General features: G+C 56.5%; 1 protein-coding gene across 1 annotated transcript; it reads left to right on the top strand.

The window, feature by feature from the left end:
* Nucleotides 1-897: 897 nt before the first annotated feature.
* GPR179 (G protein-coupled receptor 179) lies at nt 898-16,097 on the top strand. Its single transcript, XM_060081618.1, has 11 exons — nt 898-1,691; nt 2,997-3,105; nt 4,709-4,796; nt 5,236-5,471; nt 6,498-6,566; nt 6,952-7,061; nt 7,350-7,588; nt 7,759-7,897; nt 8,541-8,646; nt 9,465-9,611; nt 11,076-16,097. Exons 1-11 carry the CDS (start codon nt 898-900, stop codon nt 16,095-16,097), a joined length of 7,059 nt encoding a protein of 2,352 aa, XP_059937601.1.
* The last annotated feature ends 3,395 nt before the right edge of the window (nt 16,098-19,492 follow it).

Genomic DNA, 19,492 nt, shown 5'->3' with positions numbered 1-19,492 from the left:
AGCATAGGTGGGTTGGGGAAGAGTCATTGAGATAACGCACGTGAAAAACACTTTGAAAAATGCCACCATCTGTACAAATATCAATTATGGTTCTATTGGGCTCTCTTGGGACTTCCCTGGTGGTCCAGTGGTTAAGACTCTGCACTCCCCATGCAGGGGTCCTGGGTTCAATCCCTGGTCAGGGAATCTGACCCCACATGCTGCAGCTAAGAGCTGGTGCAGCCAGATAAATAAATAAATATTTAAAAAACCCTATACTTACTGGGCTCTCTTGTCCACCCCTCGCCAACCCCAATCTCAAATTCCAGCTCAGCAGCAGGGGGTACAGGCAGCTAGAGCAGATTGCCAGGAGCTGCAGCTTGGCCCTTTATCATGGCCGTCGAAATTGCTGCCAGGAGGCTGAGTGGCGCAGAGGGGTGGAGAGAGGGGCACGGGCTCATCTGCCGTTGCTATGGCGCCCATCCCGGATTTGCCCATCTCTCCTAATGGAGCAAAGGGCAGAGGGAGGGAGGGAGGAAGAGAGAGAACGGCTGGTCCCTTCTATCTCTCCCTGGAGCAGATGTAGGGTGGGGAGTGAGGGGAGGGAGCCTAGATATTGGATAAGAGGGGGAGGGAAGAGTGGTGTGCCAGGATTAAAAGGGTTTGTGATGGGGGGGCCACACTGAGAGAGCAGGGAACAGAGCCCTCATGCCTACGTCCAGAAGCCAGCTGATGACGTTAAAGAGAAGAAAAAAACAAGCAAGACAGCGTGAGCATGAGAGAGAGGAAGAGAGGAAGAGAGAAGGCAAGGATCGGAGGCGTGCAAGCAGGCGGCCCCAGACTGCGACCAGCCTCTGCCTGGGATCTCCAATACCCCGGGCAGCCTGGACCCCAGGGTCCCTGAGAGCTGCCCCAAGGATGGGCACCAGGGCAGTGGTCATGCCTCCTCCTGTGTGGGGGCTGCTGGGCTGCTCCTTCCTCTGTGGCTGGGCTCTGGGGGGTCCGAGGCTCCTCCGCTCTCTGCCCGCGCTGTCCTCCCAAGTCAAGCCAGGATCTGTACCCATGTGGGTGCCCCCGGAGGGGGCTGAGGCAGCCCGGGCTTTTCTCTACTCTGGAGATGCCCAACAGCTGTCAGGGGCTAATTGCAGTGAGCGCTATGAAGCCCATGGGGCAGGAGCCAGACCAGGACTCCCCCCAATCCTATGGAGGGCAGCGGGCACCATTACGCAGGCTGCCAATTTCCTCAACATGCTGCTACAAGCCAACGACATCCGGGAGTCCAGTGTGGAGGAGGATGTGGAGTGGTACCAGGCACTGGTCCGCAGCGTGGCCGAGGGGGACCCGAGGGCATACCGGGCTTTGCTGACCTTTAACCCTCCACTGGGGGCCAGCCACCTGCAGCTGGCCCTGCAGGCCACCCGGATGGGGGAGGAGACCATCCTTCAGGACTTGTCAGGGAGCAGGGTGCAGAAGGAGAGCCCAACCGGAGCCCTGGACACCCCTGACCTGCAGAAGCGGGTGCTGACCAACGACCTAGGGAGCCTTGGCAGCCCCAAGTGGCCGCAGGGGGATGGATATGTGGGGGATTTGCAGCACGTCAGGCTGTCTCCTCCCTTCCTGGAATGCCAGGAAGGCCGGCTCCGTCCGGGCTGGCTTGTCACACTCTCAGCGGCCTTCTATGGACTCAAGCCAGACCTCAGCCCGGAAATCAGGTAAGGGGTTTTTGTGCAGGGTTTGATGCTATTGTGTATTTGTGGGGTGGGGGGCCCAAGTCCAGCCAGCTGTGCATAGGCCATTTGGTATGCACATGTGTGGGGGACACAGATGTGTGTATTTGCATTCAGCTGTGTATATCTGCAGTTGACCCTGGGAATCTGTAACTGTGTGTTAATATATACAGGTGTGTGTATGTACTACATATATATCACTCCATTTACAAGTAGGTATACACGTGTGTGTGTACACATGTGTGGACATAGCTGGGCATAGGTCCTGGCCTCCAGGTCTGAGTAGTGGGTACAAGGCAGGAGAGGGCTTGGTGCAGGAGACAGTGATAATCCATGCACTGGCTTCTCAGAGGAGTCAGATGGGTGCTTCGGGAGTGAAATTCGCTGCTCCCTAGCAGTCTAGAACTGTAAAAGGAGGCTTCTGCAAAGGAAGGAAAGCACTTGGGGGGAGGCTTGGCACCATTGCCTCTTCTGCCCAGGAGTTGGCCAGATCCCCAGGGTCACTCCCAATGGCTATATTCTTATATCAAGTCCTGACCCCAGTAGCCTACGATACTCCTCAAATAACTGACTTCCTCCCTCAGCTGGAGTAAAGAGGTGATTGGGAGCCACGACGGGAAGGAGGGAGCAGATGGATAGTGTACCGCAAGGCATTCAACCATCAACGTTGTTTTCCCAGCTCTGTGTCCCCATTCATGGTCCCGGGCAGAGTTCCTCTCCTGGCCACAGGCAGCCTGGCTCCTTGCCAGCTCTCTCCCCATTCAGCCCAGAGCAGGGGTTGAGAGCCCTTGGGCCAGGCGGCTCTGACCCTGGGCCCCTCTATTCCATATCTCCTTTGCTGTGATCAATTCAGACCTGGTTTGGGCAAAGTGAGGGGGTAGTTAATAGCTGCGCTTTGCGTGTGTGTGTGTGTGTGTGTGTGTGTGTATACATTGCAGTGGGGAAGTGTGAATATCCCTTTCAGACAGATCATCAGAGCCGCAGCTCCTGTATGTCTCGCCCCCTCCCTTTCCCAGTGATAGAAATCAAGAAATGCTAGGATGTTGAAAACCTGAGGGATGGGGGGTGGGGGCAGGGAAAAACCTAGGGGGAGGAGGATTGTTGCTGCAGAGACAGCGAGGGTTAATAGCACTGGAGAAATGGCGTGCGTCTGTGCCCTCTCTCCTGGCACACTGCAGCCACTGTGCTAAAGTCCGTAGAGCTTGCATTGCCTCATAGTCTGGGGTCCAAGGACACATGTCCGCCTTGGCATCGTTCACTGTACCCCTAACTGCCAATTCACTGCCCTAGGGGGCAGGTGCAGATGGACGTAGATCTTCAGAGCGTGGACATCAACCAGTGTGCCAGCGGCCCAGGCTGGTACTCTAACACACACCTGTGTGATCTCAACAGCACGCAGGTAAGGATACAGAGGGCGGGGGTGCTGGTGTCCTGCCTCCCTCCCCTTTCCCATCACTGCCATCAGGAGCAGCTGACAAAGGCACACCACCCTCTCCGGGCTTCAGGGAAGTCCCTACTGATAAGATAGATAGAGATGAGATACCACCAGGCTTTTTGAGAGTGAGGACACATACAGCCTAGCCCCATCCCCCACCCGAGACAGCCACCTTCATTCCTTTGCATTCTCAGCATGCTTCCCTGTCTGCTCTCCCTTCGGGTACTAGGTGCTCCAGGATCCCTTCCCAGGACCGCCTCCTGAGCCTCTATTAATTGTCCCCTTTCCTTCTCCTGAATCACATTCTCCATGTCAACAGAGCTCTGGGCTCTTTCTGACCCACAAAGGATGCTCTGTTGGGTGTTTGTTGAAATAAGTAGAATTGCTGGCTGGGGTGTAGGAGGAGACTAACCAGAGAAGGAACTTGAAGAGCTCTGGGACTGGTCAAGGTGATGGAACCCAGGCGAGATGCTGGCAAAATCAAAGCCGTGGATGCAGGAGAATCTGGATAATGGAAAGCAATGGTTGGTAATCCTGCAAGCCCAGTACTGGGAAACTGGCAGGTCAGTGAACTAATCCGCTCCACAGTTACACTGACGGCATGCTTGCTCCTGAGCTGGACCAAAGCCAAGGGGAGCCCTGCAGCCTGCTGGGAGGTGTGGTGGGTTTGGGCATCTGTTGCTCTTCAGGGCTCATGTGTTTGGAGCTATCAGTCCAGGGATGGATAAGGGCTCCCATTGTCCAGTGCACTTTTAAACCCAGCCACATTCGTGTCTCTGGGTATGCATTTGTCTATGGCAGGAACAGAACGTTTTCCAGTGGTCTGAGTAAGAGGGGAAGCTGGGCCATGATTTCAGAAGCACCTTCTAGGGGCTGGATATGTAATCTTCCTTCCTTTGCCCCACTGCTGTCTGTTCCCAGCCACTCCCTACAGCATATCTGACCTCATCCACGGGCTCATCTTCCCTGCCAGGCTCTGAGGTCTTCTCTGTCCCCTGCTGGGCAAACATCAATGGGGGGAGGTGGAATAAAGAGCTGGCCTTGGCATCCCACCAGCCTGGCATTAGCCTGGCATTAGGGCTGGGGAGAGCAGTCCTGCGCCAAAGCCAGATGGCCCTGATGGAGGAAGCTGCTCCTCCATGGGGGCCTTTTCAACCCACCTGTGTGCCAAAGAGGGAGGCTGATGGGGACCCTGGAAGCAGGATGCAGGCACACAGGTGTGGTTGAGCTCAGATTTCTCCCTGCTTCCACCTCCCCAGCACCTTGCTCTAGCATCAGCTGGGCACTGGGAAATGGGACCTGTGAGGCTCCTGTCAGGGCCAGTCTGAATAAAAGCGTGATCCATCTCCATACTCTTTGCTTGGAGGTCTCTTTGAGAAGAGAGGCAATGGTGGGGGCAGTGTAGGGTTTCCAGGGATGGAAGGCTTCCCAAGGGCTGGGGTGGCTTTCTGGTGGGGCTCCCCGGTGTAGACCCAGGGGCCGTGGATAGGAAGGTAGATGCACCCTCCGTCTCTTCCCGGGAGGGAAAGCCTCATATAAATACCGATTGTGTTTGTCATCCCCACAGTGTGTCCCCCTGGAGAGTCAGGGCTTTGTCCTTGGCCACTACCTCTGCCGCTGCCGACCCGGCTTCTATGGGGCAAGCAGCTCCGGGGGTATGTAACTGTGCGGAGGGCCAGGGAGATGTTTTACAGGCTGGGCTGATTGGAGCGGGGCATCTGGGGAAGAAAGGCAGGTCGGGGTGAGACACTGGGAGGAAACTCATGGAGCAAGGGAAGAATATCGAGAGAAGCAGGAGAGGCAGGCAGGGTCCAATTTGGGGGTGTCTGTTCCTTCCGAGAACGAGCTTATAACATGCCAGTCTGATGCAAGCTGACCTCGCAGTGAGTCCTAGCCTGGCATCACCTCTTCCTGTTGCCCTGCCTTCCCCTGAAAGTACCCACTTCTTCATTCCTACCCATCCTGACACTACCCCAGGGGCCACAGACCGTAAGAGGGCAGGGAGAGAGCTGTGGTGACCACTGGGAGAGAAGGCTGGGGTCTCAGGTTGTCCCAGCCATGCCCCTCTCCCTGCACACATCCTGTTCTTTATAGGCTCAGAGGAGGGTGCTGCCCGGCCTCCCGGGCAATTCGGGTCCCCTCAAGGCAGCTCCGGGAGGCTGCTGCGGTGCCAACCATGTGCTGAGGGCTGCTCCAGCTGCCTGGATGCCACGCCGTGCCTGGTGGAGGAAGCCCCCACGCTGCGGGCAGTGGTGCTGGCCTCTCAGACGTGCTGCATGCTGGCCGTCTTCCTGAGTATGCTGGTCTCCTATCGCTGCCGCCAGAGCAAGGCAAGGAAGGCCTCACATCTCTCTTCTACACACGAGTCCTACCCATCTTGAGTGTCTAGCATCAACCGGAGACCAGGACTACCTAAGACTAGAACGTGAGAGAAATGGGTTCTGGCCCTGATTCTTAATCTAACTCACTATGTGACATGAGGCAAGTGACCTCACCACCCTAGACCTGTTTCCTCACCTGCTCAATGAAGGCATTGGACTTGATTCAAAACACGGTGTAGGGGGCTTCCCTGGTGGCGCAGTGGTTGAGAGTCCGCCTGCCGATGCAGGGGACACGGGTTCGTGCCCCGGTCCGGGAAGATCCCACATGCCGCGGAGCGGCTGGGCCCGTGAGCCATGGCCGCTGAGCCTGCGCGTCCGGAGCCTGCGCTCCGCAACGGGAGAGGCCACAACAGTGAGAGCCCCGCGTACTGCAAAAAAAAAAAACAAACAAACAAAACACGGTGTAGGCACTGGGGGAAGTGATCTGGCCCCTCAGACATGTAAATAAAATGACAGCACAGCAGAACAGGGGCCAGGATAGAGGTGTCAGTTGCTGTGGCAGCTCAGAGAAGGGACCCAGTCACCCTGCCTGAGATGGCGTGGGAAGACTTTCCGGAGAACATGACGTTTGAGCCAACGTTGACGGTCAACTGACAGAGAAGCGAGTTTCTAGACAAGGAGGCAGTCTGACCCAAAGCTCGGAGGAAAGCCTGAGATCCCCTCTAGCTCCAGCAACCTCTGATTCTAGCCCAGGTCTGCAGCAAGGCCCAGGCTGGGACTGGGAGGGGCATGGGCCCGGGGTGGCAGGAGCTACATGAAACCTTTGCCTCAGCCAGGCTTAGTGCCAGGGGAGCTAAGAGCCTGTGGTGAGGGTGGCTGTGGATGGAGAGGGCAGAGCTAACGTTACAGGGAGAAGCTCTAGCCCAGGGCCGTGGGGCGACCCCTCAAACAGGCCTGAGAGCCTCCTGTACCGTCCTCCAGGCTCCTTCCTCTCGCTGCCCCGCTTACATACCTCTCTCTTTCCCGGGTCCGCAGAGCATCCGGGCCTCTGGGGTGGTGCTGCTGGAAACCATCCTGTTTGGATCCCTGCTGCTGTACTTCCCCGTGAGTCTGTGGCCAGAGGCTGACCCCACCTCCCAGGATCCCCCATAGTCCCAACCTGGTACCCTCCAAGCCCCAGAATCCTTCCTCTCTGTCCTGTTGGGGGGATTCAGAGACCTCAAAATCCTCCAACTCATACCCACAAATGACAGGCTGGTCTAGTAAGCTCTGGAACCAAACAGCCAGGCTCAAAAGGAGCTCTATGACCTGCTGTGTGACTTAGGACAAGTTACCTAACCTCTCTGATAACAAAGCTACTCCTTTGCAGAATGGAGGTGATGATGCCTCTATGAAGAGGCGGTTAGGAGCATCAGCAGTGTGTTTGGCATAGGCTGGCACACGGTGGAAGTGCAGTGGAGAGCAACTGTTTTTGCCCCCTCCCCACCAGGTGTTCATCCTGTACTTCAAGCCCAGTGTATTCCGCTGCATCGCCCTCCGCTGGGTCCGGCTGCTGGGGTTTGCCACTGTCTACGGCACTATTATACTCAAGCTTTACAGGTAGGGTCTGGGGCAGAGCCTGCTCTCACGCTGCTCACTCCAGGCTACCCCAGCTCATTTATGGAATGAAGTTCTTCACAGCCAGAACCCTACCAGCTCCACCCCTCTGTGCCCCCGAGGCCTGCTCCCATCACTATGGCCCTCCCCGCCATGTAAATCGTTTGGGGGTAAGACGAGGCGGTGAACCATGGAAGGGAGGGGAGGACAGGGATGTGCGGAGGGACGGGAGGCAATGGCCAGGGGCATCTCCCCTCCCTGCATCCACCAGCCACACTCTAACCCTCGTAGAGTGCTCCAGCTGTTTCTGTCTCGAACGGCCCAGCGGGGCCCCCACCTGAGCAGTGGGCGGCTGCTGCAGCGTCTGGGGCTGCTTCTGCTGCTGGTGCTGGGCTTCCTGGCTGTATGGACAGCGGGGGTCCTGGAGCAAGGCAGTGAGCGCACAGCCCTGCTGGCGCGAGGCCACACCCACGCAGGCCGCCACTTCTACGTCTGCCACCACGACCGCTGGGACTACATCATGGTTGTGGGTGAGCTGCTTCCACTGAGCCCAGCCTCACTCTGGTCCCCCTCCCTGTACCTCCAGGGGTCCTCCTGCCTTGTACCTGGACCCCTGGACCGGGGTCCCCCCAGCACGGCCTACAGAGAAAGGGGGGCATGGCTGCTGAGGTGGAACCCGGCTCTCCTTATTTCCCCGCAGCCGAGATGCTGCTCCTGTGCTGGGGCAGCTTCCTCTGCTACGCCACCCGGGCTGTTCCCTCAGCCTTGCACGAGCCGCGGTACATGGGCATCGCCCTGCACAATGAGCTGCTGCTTTCTGCTGCCTTCCACGCAGCCAGGTGAGGACGGGCCCTCCTACCCGCCACGGCTCCCACCCTAATAACACTCCTCACCTCTCCCAGGTGGGGGTACCCCCATCCCACAGCCCTCCTTGCAACACCTACTACGCCTCAGCAAGGTGAGGAGGGCCCCCACCTGTAGCTCTCTCCCTACCCCACAGATACCCTTCCTGTAACCCATGTCTCACCCAACACCCGAGAAGAGGAAGCACGCTCCACTCCTAACTCCTCTCCCATTCCACACGCCCCACCCCGACTCTCCTCCACATACAGGCTCCACTCTCCCTGCCTTCTTCCCCCGCACACCCCAACTGTCCTTGCAGCGGGCCTGCTATGAGTGTCCACAAGGACCTGGCCCTGTGGTGAAGGTAGAACCAACCCACAGGGTGGTCCATAACAGAGTTAAGTGCTATAAGCAGCCAGAGAAGGCAAGCTGGGGTCGTCTGGGAGGGCTTCTCAGAGGTGGAGATTAACGTGAGCCCTGAGGTGGGAGGGCAGGAAGAAGGAAGAGTGCCCTCCTCACTGCACGGAGCACCTCCAGGAGATCAGGGCGGGGGCTGGGAAGGACAGCCACTGAAACAGCTGAGAGGAAGGAGGCCACTCCCACCTGTAGCTAACCGTCCCCTTCCCACCTCACCCTCAGGTTTGTACTGGTTCCCTCCCTGCACCCAGACTGGACGCTCCTCCTCTTCTTCTTTCACACCCACAGCACAGTCACCGCCACACTGGCTCTGATCTTCATCCCTAAGGTGAGGTCTTCCCCTGGCCTCGATGTGAGGGAGACGCAGCCCTTTGTACCAGGGGCTCTGTGGAGCTGCTGTGCCCATAGCACCCTCTCCAGGCCAGGGTGAGAATGACACCCTGGGCCCTGAGGGATTTGGGCCCTAAGCAAGGAGCCCACTTAGGAGTCACGGAAGGAATCTCCGTCTCCAATCCCTGGGCAAGGGAAATAGGAGCTAGAGCCGGGACTTCCCTGGTGGCGCAGTGGTTAAGAACCCGCCTGCCAATGCAGGGGACACGGGTTTGAGCCCTGGTCCCAGAGGATCCCACATGCCGCGGAACAACTAAGCCCATGTGCCACAACTACTGAGACTGAGCTCTGAGGAACCCACGCACTGCAACGGAGAGTAGCACCCACTCTCCACAACTAGAGAAAGCCCACACATAGCAATGAAGACCCAACACAGCCAATAAATGAGTCAATAAATAATTTTTAAAAAAATAATGAAAACACCTGGAGTTAAAAAAAAAAAAAGAGCTAGAGCTGAAGGGAGTCCTTGTAATACAATTGGAAGGTTGGCAGACTCTGAAACTCAACTCAGAAGCAATTACAGAAAGATAGGTGAGGGGGGGAGCTGAAGGACATGGCTAGGAATTGTGGGGCCAGGGCATTGAGACCCCTGGTCTCTGAGCTAGAGAAAGTCAGGAAGGAGAGGGAACAATACTCCTTGGACCCCCAGATTTCCAAATCAGAGAGAGGGTGAAGATTTACGGAGTAAATACATATGCCACGGGGGAGGGAGCCAAGGTGAGTCTTTTTCCCGATCATGCCCGCCACCATGGCCAGTTCCGGAAGCCGGGGGCTCCTCCCCGAGAGGAGATCTTGGATGAGGTGTACGAGGACGAGCTGGACCTGCAGCGCTCAGGCTCCTACCTGAACAGCAGCATCGCCTCAGCCTGGAGCGAGCACAGCCTGGACCCTGGAGACATTCGGGTAGGTGCTGCCCTCCCCGCCTCCTCTTGATGCTACTTAGGGGCTGGGCAGGGGGCACAGCGGCCCTGCCACCCGGGCTGTGTGCCACTGCAGGTCCCCTCTCCTCCCCATAGCTTTTCCTCTAAGACCCGCCTCCCTCTCTTCTCCGCCATTGCCCTAAGCTGCTTCCCCTGACTCTACTCAAAGGAGGCCACACAGTGGATAGACGCCCCCTGCAAAACCCCAGAACCCAGGTTCCTGAGGCCCACTTGGCAAGATAGAAGCAGAACCATGAGTGGAGCTGAAATCCCCTGTGTCCCCTGTGTCCTCCACTCCCACTCAGCAGGGCCACCGTGAGGGGCAGCCTACGAAACCCCTCAGTCCCCAATACACCAGGCAGTTAGTGACCTAGGGCCACTGGGGCTGGGTAATTCAGGCAGTGAGTGGCTACCAGGGATTTCCACACCGGGATCCCCTTTCCCTGGGCCCAGCAGTGTTAGAGAAAGGAGGTTCTTCCTGAGTCTTACATCAGGAGAGCATCCTTACCTTATTTTTCTGCTTAAGAATATCATTATAGTCACAGAACCCCTAATGAGAGGCTCAGAGGGTAGGAAATAAAGAGACCTGGCGGTAAAGCCCATTGTCTTATAGAACCTGCATGTGGGAACAGTCCCAGGAAGCCATGTTGTCCATCCCTCCACCTCTCCTGGGGCCCCCTCCACACCTGACTTGCTTACATCCCCCAATTCCTTCCTTGTCTCAACTGCCTTTGCCTCTCTTTCCCCCGTATCCTCCTCATCCTCTGAGCTCTGCCTGCCCAGCCGCCGGCCCCCTGGGGATAGGCTGAACTGAGAACCGACTCCAGCAGGCAGGCCAAAGAGTGGAGGCACGCTGCCACAGAGACACCATCCTTGACCCTCCAGTATGGGGAGCAGCAGCCCATGTACCTCCCCTCTGCTGGCTGCGGGGAGAGATCCAAAGTACAAAAGACTTTCAAAGCCCCATTCCGTCACTTACACCTGAATATGGCAGTTTTCACGCCCACTGGTCCCGCCACCAATCTCATATAATCCTCTTCAGGAAGTGAACACTAGGCAGCCAGTTTTCCTTACTTTATTGAAGCAGAGGCTCAGAGAGGGCTAGAAAATAGCCTGGAGGCGCATGATGGGTCACAGCAATCTCAAACCCAGGTTTCCCGTCCCCCAAGCTGGAGGCTCCCCACCAGACCACAGCGCCCAGAGAAGTCAGTGGTGCGCTGAGGCCTCGGAGCTGAGCGGGTCGGGCTCGGGAACTAGGTTGTTGGCCCCGCAGGACGGAGAGGTGACTTCTGAGTTTTAAAAGCTGGGAAGGGACACAGCTTGGTGGGAGAGAGATCCCCCCCGAGAAAATGGTCTGAGCAAGGGCCGGGGGGCGGAGCAGCGCCGCCGGGGGTGGAGAGCTTGGTCCTCACCGCCAGCTCCGCTCCCCGGGTACCCCCGCCCCCAGGACGAGTTGAAGAAGCTCTACGCCCAGCTCGAGGTCCACAAGACCAAGGAAATGGCCGCTAACAACCCGCACCTGCGCAAGAAGCGAGGCAGCTGGCGCCAGGGCCTGGGCCGCTCCTTCATGAGGTACCTGGCCGAGTTCCCCGAGGCCCTGACCCGCCAGCACTCCCGGGACTCGGGCTCCCCGGCCCGCGGCAGCCTGCCCGGGGGCTCCTCCCGCCGCCGGCTGCTCAGCGCCAGGCTGCCCAGCGCCAGCCTCCGGGAGCCCGCCGCGCCGCCGGCTCTGCGCGAGTCCCGCAGCACCTGCGAGCAGGACCGCGCTCCCCGCGGGGAGCAGTACCCGCCTCTGCACGACTCGCTGCTGAGGAGGAAGCTGGCCAGGAAGGGCCCGCAATCCGAGAGGCGCGAGTCGGCGGCAGGGCCGCCCGCGCTGAACTTCAGGTCGGCCAGCGCCCACAATCTGACGGTGGGAGAGCGGCTGCCCTGCGTCCGGCCCGCCTCGCTGCACAAGTCGCTGAGCGTCGTGGCTGGCTCCAGGGAAAAGGCCCTGCTCGAGGCCAGCCAGGCCTACCTGGAGGAGACCTACCAGCGGGCGAGGGAGCGGGAGGAGAGAAGGAAGGCAGAGGCCGCCCTGGCCAGCCCGGCGCGGAGGCCCTCGGCCTGGAGGCTGGAGCGAGCCCGAGCGACTCCCCTGTCGGCCCCACCTTCCCCGGCCAAGAGGAGCAGCGTGGACAGCTACCACGCCTCCAGAAAGCTGCACGAGGAGGCCGTGAGAAGGCTGCCCCACCCGCCCGTCCAGCACCAGATCTCCACACCCATCATGGCCACGTCTGCGGTGGGCCTGGCTCCCACCTCCAGCCTCTCTCTGGCTCTGCTGCCAGCTCCCGCCCCTGCCCTGGCACCCATCCCAGTACCCCCACAAAGCCCCAGCCTACTCACCTACATCTGCCCCTGGGAGAATGCAGAGCTGCCATCGAAGAAGGAAAATGTGGCTCAGGAAGGCCCCTCGGGGCCAGAGCGAGGCAACCGCTCTCCCGCCTTAGGTCGGGCCAGGCTCTGGAGGGCCCTGTCTATAGCAGTAGAGAAGAGGGGGGCTGGGGAGAGTGGGATGGACACGGAGGACGGGTGTCTCCAGGGGGAAGCTGATGAGGATGAGGACAGGCCTAAGTTCTTCTCTAAATCCCACAGCCTCAAGACCCCTGTTCAGCAGGGTTCCATGCGTAGTCTGGGACTGGCTATCAAAGCTCTGACCCGTTCTCGGAGCACATACAGAGAGGAGGGCGGGAAAGGGAGTCCTGGCAAGGAAGAGAAGGGCCGAGCTTTGGGAGAGGGTGTGGGTGCGTGTCCCAGATCTCCCAGGCCAGGCCGCCCCAAGGCGGTGAGTAAGCAGGCCGCGCTTGCCCCCTGTGATGACGAGGAGTCCTTCCAGAACCAGCAGAACGCTCACACAAGCAGAATGCTCCAAGTCTGTCACCAGGAGGGCGGCAGGGAACAAGAAGACAGAGGCAGGAGGCCGTCCCAGGGTCTAGGGGAGGGGAAGGTTGCGAGAGCAGGTAAAACAGGGCCTGCCGCACTGAGGCGAGTCAGGCGGGGCACAGTTAGGGACAAAAATGTTAAGCAAGCAAAAGAAGCCCCTGGGCGGTGGCGGGAACGGCCCAAAGCTGGCCTCCAGCCCCTGGGCAGTGCTGACCAGAGGGTGATAGATGTATGCCCCTGGGAAGTCCCCGAGTCAGAAACGTGTCAGCCTGACAGTAGCAACAAGGCCGAAATCTGCCCCTGGGAGGTACGTGGAGTTCCTGAGGAGGAGGCCCTGAGGCAAGATCTAGATGCCTCCCAAGATGAGAGGGGGAAAGGCTCAGAAAAGTCAGAACCCAAAGATGTGGTTGCCGTTGCTCAGAAAAAGCCGGAGAGGCTGGTCAGGGGACAGGAGGCAGTGTGTCCCTGGGAGAGTGCCGATCCTGGGGGTCTGTCCCGTCGCTCGGCCCCTCGGGACTCTGACAGCACCAAGGGCAGGTCTGGGACGGTGGGCAGCGTGGAGCCTAGAGAGGCAGAGACACGACCGTGGGAAGCCGCTGGCCCAGGAGCTTGTACACCTGACATCACCAAGGCAGAGCTCTGTCCCTGGGAGGCACGTGAAGGAGGAGAGAGTGAGAAACCGTCCCAGGAGGGAGTAAAGAAGCTCCCCCAGGCAAAGCAGAAAAGTCCCAAGAAGGCAATCTTCTTGGAAGAACAGAAACTGGGTGAAGGGTTGGCATCTCTTTGTCCATGGGAAAGGACAGATTTCCGGGGCCCCTCAGCAGTCTCTACTCAGGCCCCGGGAACCTCCGGGGGCTCGGGGAGTTTGGGCAGCAGCGTCACTGAGGCGTGTCCACGGGAGGCAGGAGATGCTCCTGCCATCGGGAAAGCAGGGATTTGTCCCTGGGAGCTGGGTGATGAGGTAATAGGGAAGGAAATGATGAGTCAGAGGACAGGTGGAGAATCTCTCCAGGAAAAGGGAAGAACCTCCAGAAAAGGGAGCTTTGGAGAGACGTGGGAACAAACTGCGAAAGCAGCGCAGAAATCCAGTCAACAGCAGGAGTCCGTGTGTCCCTGGGAGAGCACAACCCCTGGGCACTCCAGCCCACGTCTAGAAAACTCCTCATCCAAAGCTGGTGGCCAGCTCCTCAGCAAGGGTGGAAGCACAGCAGCGCAGGTATGTCCCTGGGAAGATCTCAGGTCAGAGGCAAAGGCAGCAACACCTGCCAAGGCAGAAATCTGTCCCTGGGAGGTGAGTGAAAGAACCACAGAGGACTGGACATCAGGACAGGCACCAAAAGGAGAGTCTCAGAAGGACAAGGAGAAGATGCCTGGGACATCAGGAATCGAGGATAGCACAGCTTGGGAAAAGCCTGAGGGACAGGTGCAAAAGCAGGAAGCAGTCTGTCCCTGGGAGAGGGTGGACCCTGGCAGCTTCTCCCCACAACCCGGTCCTCGAGACACAGATAGACCCAGAGCCACTTTCCAGATGTCAGGCAGGACGGGAAGCAAAACTGCTGAGATCTGTCCCTGGGACGCAGAGGAAATCCTGCCGGCTGAGAAGGCAGAGATCTGTCCCTGGGAGGTGAGTGCTGGAGCAGGGGAGAAAAGGGCTTTGGGAATTGAGGCCATTCGGCAATTTCCAAAGGATACAGGAAGGGCTTCTGCAGATTTTGGACCTGGAGAGATAGCTGTTACTGCTCCAGAGAAGCCAGAGAGGCAGGCCTGGGAGCGGGAGGTGGCCTGCCCCTGGGAGAGCTTGGATCCAGGGGGCTCCTCTCGGCATTCAGACACTCTGGGCACCGAGAGACCAAAAGCTGGGCTCCAGGTATTGGACTGTGTGGGGTGCAGGCCAGCTGAGGTGTGTCCCTGGGAAGCAGAGGGAGCGCCTACCACTGAAAAAGCCAAGATCTGTCCCTGGGAGGTGGATGAAGGAGCCCCCGGGGAGGAATCGGAACAAGAGACGGGGACTGATTCCATGGGGCAGAGGGAGAAGACTCTAGAAAAGGGGAGACTCACCTCCCTGGGAGAAGACATATCAAAATGGGAGACAAAACTGAGTCAAGAGCAGGAAGTTATGTGTCCTTGGGAGAAGGACTCGAGGACACCCTCTGCTCAGGCCGAGGTCTCAGACTTGTCCAGCAGCGGGAGTAGCAGAGCGGCAGAGGGGCACTCCGTGGAAGTGAGTGATGAAGCAGCATCGAAAGGGGACCTGACACAAGACCCAAAGATGGGCTCCCTTCCAGAACAAGCAGAAAAAGCAGCATTCACAGCTGAAGATGGGGAAAAAGCAAGCAATGAGCTACGACCTGTCTGTCTACAGGAGAGCATGGCCCCAGCGGGCTCTTTCTCCCACCCAGACAGTCACGGCCCTGACCAACCTGAAGCCGGTGCTCAGACACCGCTCAGCGCTGGGGGCAGGCTTGCTGAGGTCTGCCCGTGGGATGCTCCTGCCGTGGATGCTCCTGCATCTGACAGCGGCGCCAAAGCGGAGACCTGTCCCTGGGAGGTGACTGAAAGAATCCCCGAGGAAGGGGTGTCAAGACAGGATGGAGAAGGGGAGCCTCCAGAGGAGGAGGAGAAAGCCCCAGAAAATCCAGAGCACAAAGCTGTGGCCGTTCAGGCAAACTCAGGGAGTGCAGATGGGAAACAGGAGGCTGTGTGTCCCCAGGAGAGTCAAGATCGTGGGGGTCTGTCTCCACAACCAGCCCCACAAGCTTCTGACAGAAGCAAAGACAGTTCCGAGGCGGCAGGCGGCGTGGGGGCCAGAGTAGCAGAAGTGTGTCCACGGGAAGCAGAAGAGGCTCCCTCTGATAAGAAAACAGAAATCTGCCCTTGGGAGGTGAGTCAAGGAGCAGCAGAGAAAGGGGGACTGGAACAAGAGGTGGACAGAGAATCTCAAGGGCAAGGAGAGATGTTCCTGCAAAAGGCAGGATCTGGAGGGACTGAAGAACACTTCTCAGAAGAAGTGAAAGTCAACAGAGAGCGAGAGACGGTCTGTCCTTGGGAAGGCACGAGGTCAGAAGGGCTCTCCCCCCAGCCAGATGCTCCAGACACGGACCAACCCAAAGTGAGTCCCCACAGAGCAAGCAGTATGGGGAGCAGGATGGCAGAGCTATGTCAATGGGAAGTCACAGATCCAGAAGGAAATAAAATAAAGGGGACCACGGCAGACATCGATATATGTCTTTGGGAGGTAACTGGAGCCCCGTCTGACGAATCTGGCCTCCTGGCTTTAACGGAAACTCAGACAGAAAAACTCTGCCCCATAGCCCCTGAGAACCCACCATGCCTTTTAGTCCACAGACCTCTGGGTGGTTTCCTTCCAGAAGGCAAAAGCCCCTGCCCCAAAGTGAGCAAGCCAGCTGGTACTTTTACTCTGGAAGGTGTCAGAGAACTCCAAGGACCTTCAGAACTTGGGCCGAGGACCAGCTTAGTCCCAGAGCCAACTCTCCAGGAACCTAAGGCTCAGAAGTCTTCCTCCTTAACTGAAGACAAGGAGAAGTAGCTTCTAAAGCTCAACACGAAGAACTCACCCCTCCAACTGTCTATCCTTGGGACTAGGAGTAACAACTGTATCAGGTGAGGCGAAACACTGGGTGGCTATCTTTTAGAAGCCAAGGTCCTTTCCAAGTCCTAGGTGTTTCCAAAAAACTGAATCAAACACACTTGGCCACTTTCTCTCTCCAAGGTGGCCAGAAGTCAACTCATTCCAAGACAAACTGTACAAATAGGGTTTAGCTCGGACCGCAAAAGTTAACCCCATCCCCTCTTTACTTCCAACTCTTCTTCCTGCTCCAGAGAACAAGGGCTGGACCTTCTACTTCTAATGAATCCTCCCATCCAGCTAGAATACTCAACACAAGCTGTCTGTGACAGGACACTCACTTGTAAAGCCAATGTTAGTGATAAAGGGAAGTCAGCTGTGCCCAGCCCACATTTTCTCAAAAGGAGACCCATTCTTCTGTGAAGTCTACGAAGGACATTTTTTTGGGAAGAAACTAAACCACTCAAGGCATTGGCCAGATAGGGGCTGAGGATTACAGAAGGTTATACAGGTCACCATGGGAAGCTTAGAAGCCACTCATTCAAGTTCAAAGGTAGATCAGGGGGAAAACTTAAATGGCTCAAAAGAGGTGCCTGAAATGCCTTAAAGATCCTGTCATTTTGGGGCTTCCCTGGTGGCGCAGTGGTTGAGAGTCCGCCTGCCGATGCAGGGGATACGGGTTCGTGCCCCGGTCTGGGAAGATCCCACATGCCGCGGAGCGGCTGGGCCCGTGAGCCATGGCCGCTGGGCCTGTGCATCCGGAGCCTGTGCTCCGCAATGGGGGAGGCCACAACAGTGAGAGGCCCGCGTACAGCAAAAAAAAAAAAAAAAAAGATCCTGTCATTTTGACTTTGGATCTCCAGGTTCTGCTTTATCGATTCTCTCACACCTGCCCTGCTTGACCGCTGAAGTACAGCGAATCAAGCACACTTACGTCAACGTCTGGCATCCAAAGCAACATCAGAGACAGAGAGCATAAAGGGAAAGGCAATTGCTCCAGGTCCTTCCCACACCAGCGTTAACAGTCTAAGCCCAGTTTAAGAAGTATGACTCTTACAAGCCTTTTCAGATGGCCTTCCCTCCTTCCTGCTCCATCTTTTGCCAATCTGCAGAGTTCATCCCACTGCCTCATTCTCCTAGCCTTTCAGTGCTGTCATCAAAGGGGCCCCTCTCTGTTGTCCAATGCAACTGGAGCCAGGGGGAATTTCTGGTTCCAATGCAAGAACCACTCCAAATCACTTGCTCAGTAACAGGAGGCCCCCCATCAGTCTCTTTCCCGAGAAGCCCGAGAAAGAAAGGAGGTCCTGTTTACAGCCAGCACTTTAACTGCCCTCAGAAAGAGTAGTGCTATGAGGCAGGTTAGAGGCCTGAGGGCCAGGGAAAGGGCATCGTGTAAATACAAAGCCTCCTTTCTTAGGGAGCTCTCTCTCGTTCTTAGCTCGGTTCAATTCTCTCAAGTCAATTCAGGCTACCCTTACTTAAGTGGTCCTAGATAACAGAGTGCTAGAATTAGGTGATACTACCAGAGGGGAATGAGGTAGGAGAAAAACATTGGTCACAGACATCCCAGGATTGGCAGGGGTGAGGTGGGGGTGGAAATAGGCAGACTAAACATGGCACAGGGGCCCACCCTCTAACTGGACAGATACCGATGCCATTCACCAGGAGGAAAAACACAAAAGAAGGGGACCAAATACCCAATGGGGAAAATATCAGTCTGCATGTAAATACTCTGGGCAGCTACAGGGCTTCACAGGAAAAGGAGCAAAGTGCTCCATTTCCAAAAAGAAGAAGGAATGGAGTAACCCACTTTCAGAGACCAGAGGCCCTTGTTCCGTATCTAGGCCTTCCCTCTTACCTAGGTCCCCTGCCCTAGGCTTCCAGAGCAGTAACTGATGTGTGGTGTTTTTCTGGGCTCTAGCTAGTTAGCCTCACAGCTTCCGAGCCAATGCAAATTCTGCACCTCAGAACAATCCCACTGGGTCTGGACTAGCTGGGAACAGAAAAGTTGTCCCTCTAACCACAGTTGTGAAATAAACCATGCGGAAAAAAACAAAGAATGCTTTTTCTTGACTACTGCAGTTGTTTCTAGCTTATTCATTACGGTGATTTTATGTTTTCAATGTTTCTAAACATTAATAGTAGATAGATGAGGAAAGAACAATGCCTGCTCTAAAGCCCAAGGTAGCCACATGGCAGCCTTCAGGACAATGGGACTGTCTGGCTAATTCTCAGCCAGTGCCCAGCTACATGGGTGGCACTGCAGATGGTCTCTGCCCAGCCCTTCAAGCCAATCCTGTACATCTGGGCCATTTGCTCAGCTGGATTTGATCCCAAGGGGAAATGAAAATTGCACTTATCCTCTGGCTCTCTGGTGGCTCCCTGGCTTAGCTGCTATTTAGGATTATCTAGAGACCCCTGAGACAGAGATAGGGGAGTGGGGTGAAACAGCTTATTTGAAACTGTTTTTTCATATATTCAGAGAAATCAAGACGTCATTTGGCCATTAAGTGTGCTTTGTTTCTGTTTCCCTACCCTCCCAGGATTGCCTCCCCTTACTGCATACTCCCCAGCTGTGGATCCTACTCAAAGCACTTCCCTTCTCATTCTGCCTTAATCCAGGGCTCAGGCAAATAGGATATGATCAAACCTCACTTGGGCAGCAATGCTGGAAACTGATGTACATTTTAAGCCAAAAGGGTTGAAACTAAGTAGCATGATGAGGGTGGCTGCTGTGGATTAACCTACTCGTGCCGCCTCTTCCCGAAGCTTTTACACATCCTGTTTCTATGGTCAGCACTCAGCAGCTGTTATTCAAACATCAGTTTTCCCCAGCGAGGCCTGGTCTGTTTGCTGCTTTGCTGAAATGGTAGCTTTACAGAGACTGAGGGGTCAGGTTATTCTCAACCTGATTCCAGTTTCTTTGGACTCTACTCTCAAGACAAGGTCAGAACAGATGAATCCTTAACCCAGGTGATAAACTCCTTAAAAGAAAATACTAGACTTGAAAAACAGAAACACAAGAATTAAAGTCCTGATTTTTAAGGGGAGCCCTCATGGGCTGACCAAAGTAATAGTACTATAAACCAAGCTTGCTGCTGGGACAGTGATTTCCCTTGTCATACCTCAGATGACCCAGGACATGAGCATGAGAAGTCCCACATCCTCCTCCAGCTGGAGCTAAGGAAAAAGAAGGGGCTGGGCTGTTTCACTCTACATAGGCCCATATTCTGGTATCTTTGCGTCCAAATTCGGGCTGGAAAAAGAGTCACCATCTCCAAAAGGTGCTAGAAATCAGGGAACTAAGTCGTACTGATGGATTTCCCAAATGTATCCACACTACCATGGCCCCTTCC

Source organism: Mesoplodon densirostris, chromosome 18, assembly GCF_025265405.1.
Source record: "Mesoplodon densirostris isolate mMesDen1 chromosome 18, mMesDen1 primary haplotype, whole genome shotgun sequence".
NCBI classification, from domain to species: domain Eukaryota; kingdom Metazoa; phylum Chordata; class Mammalia; order Artiodactyla; family Ziphiidae; genus Mesoplodon; species Mesoplodon densirostris.
Note: the sequence above shows the minus strand (reverse complement) of the source record. Positions and strands in the feature narration are given on the sequence as shown.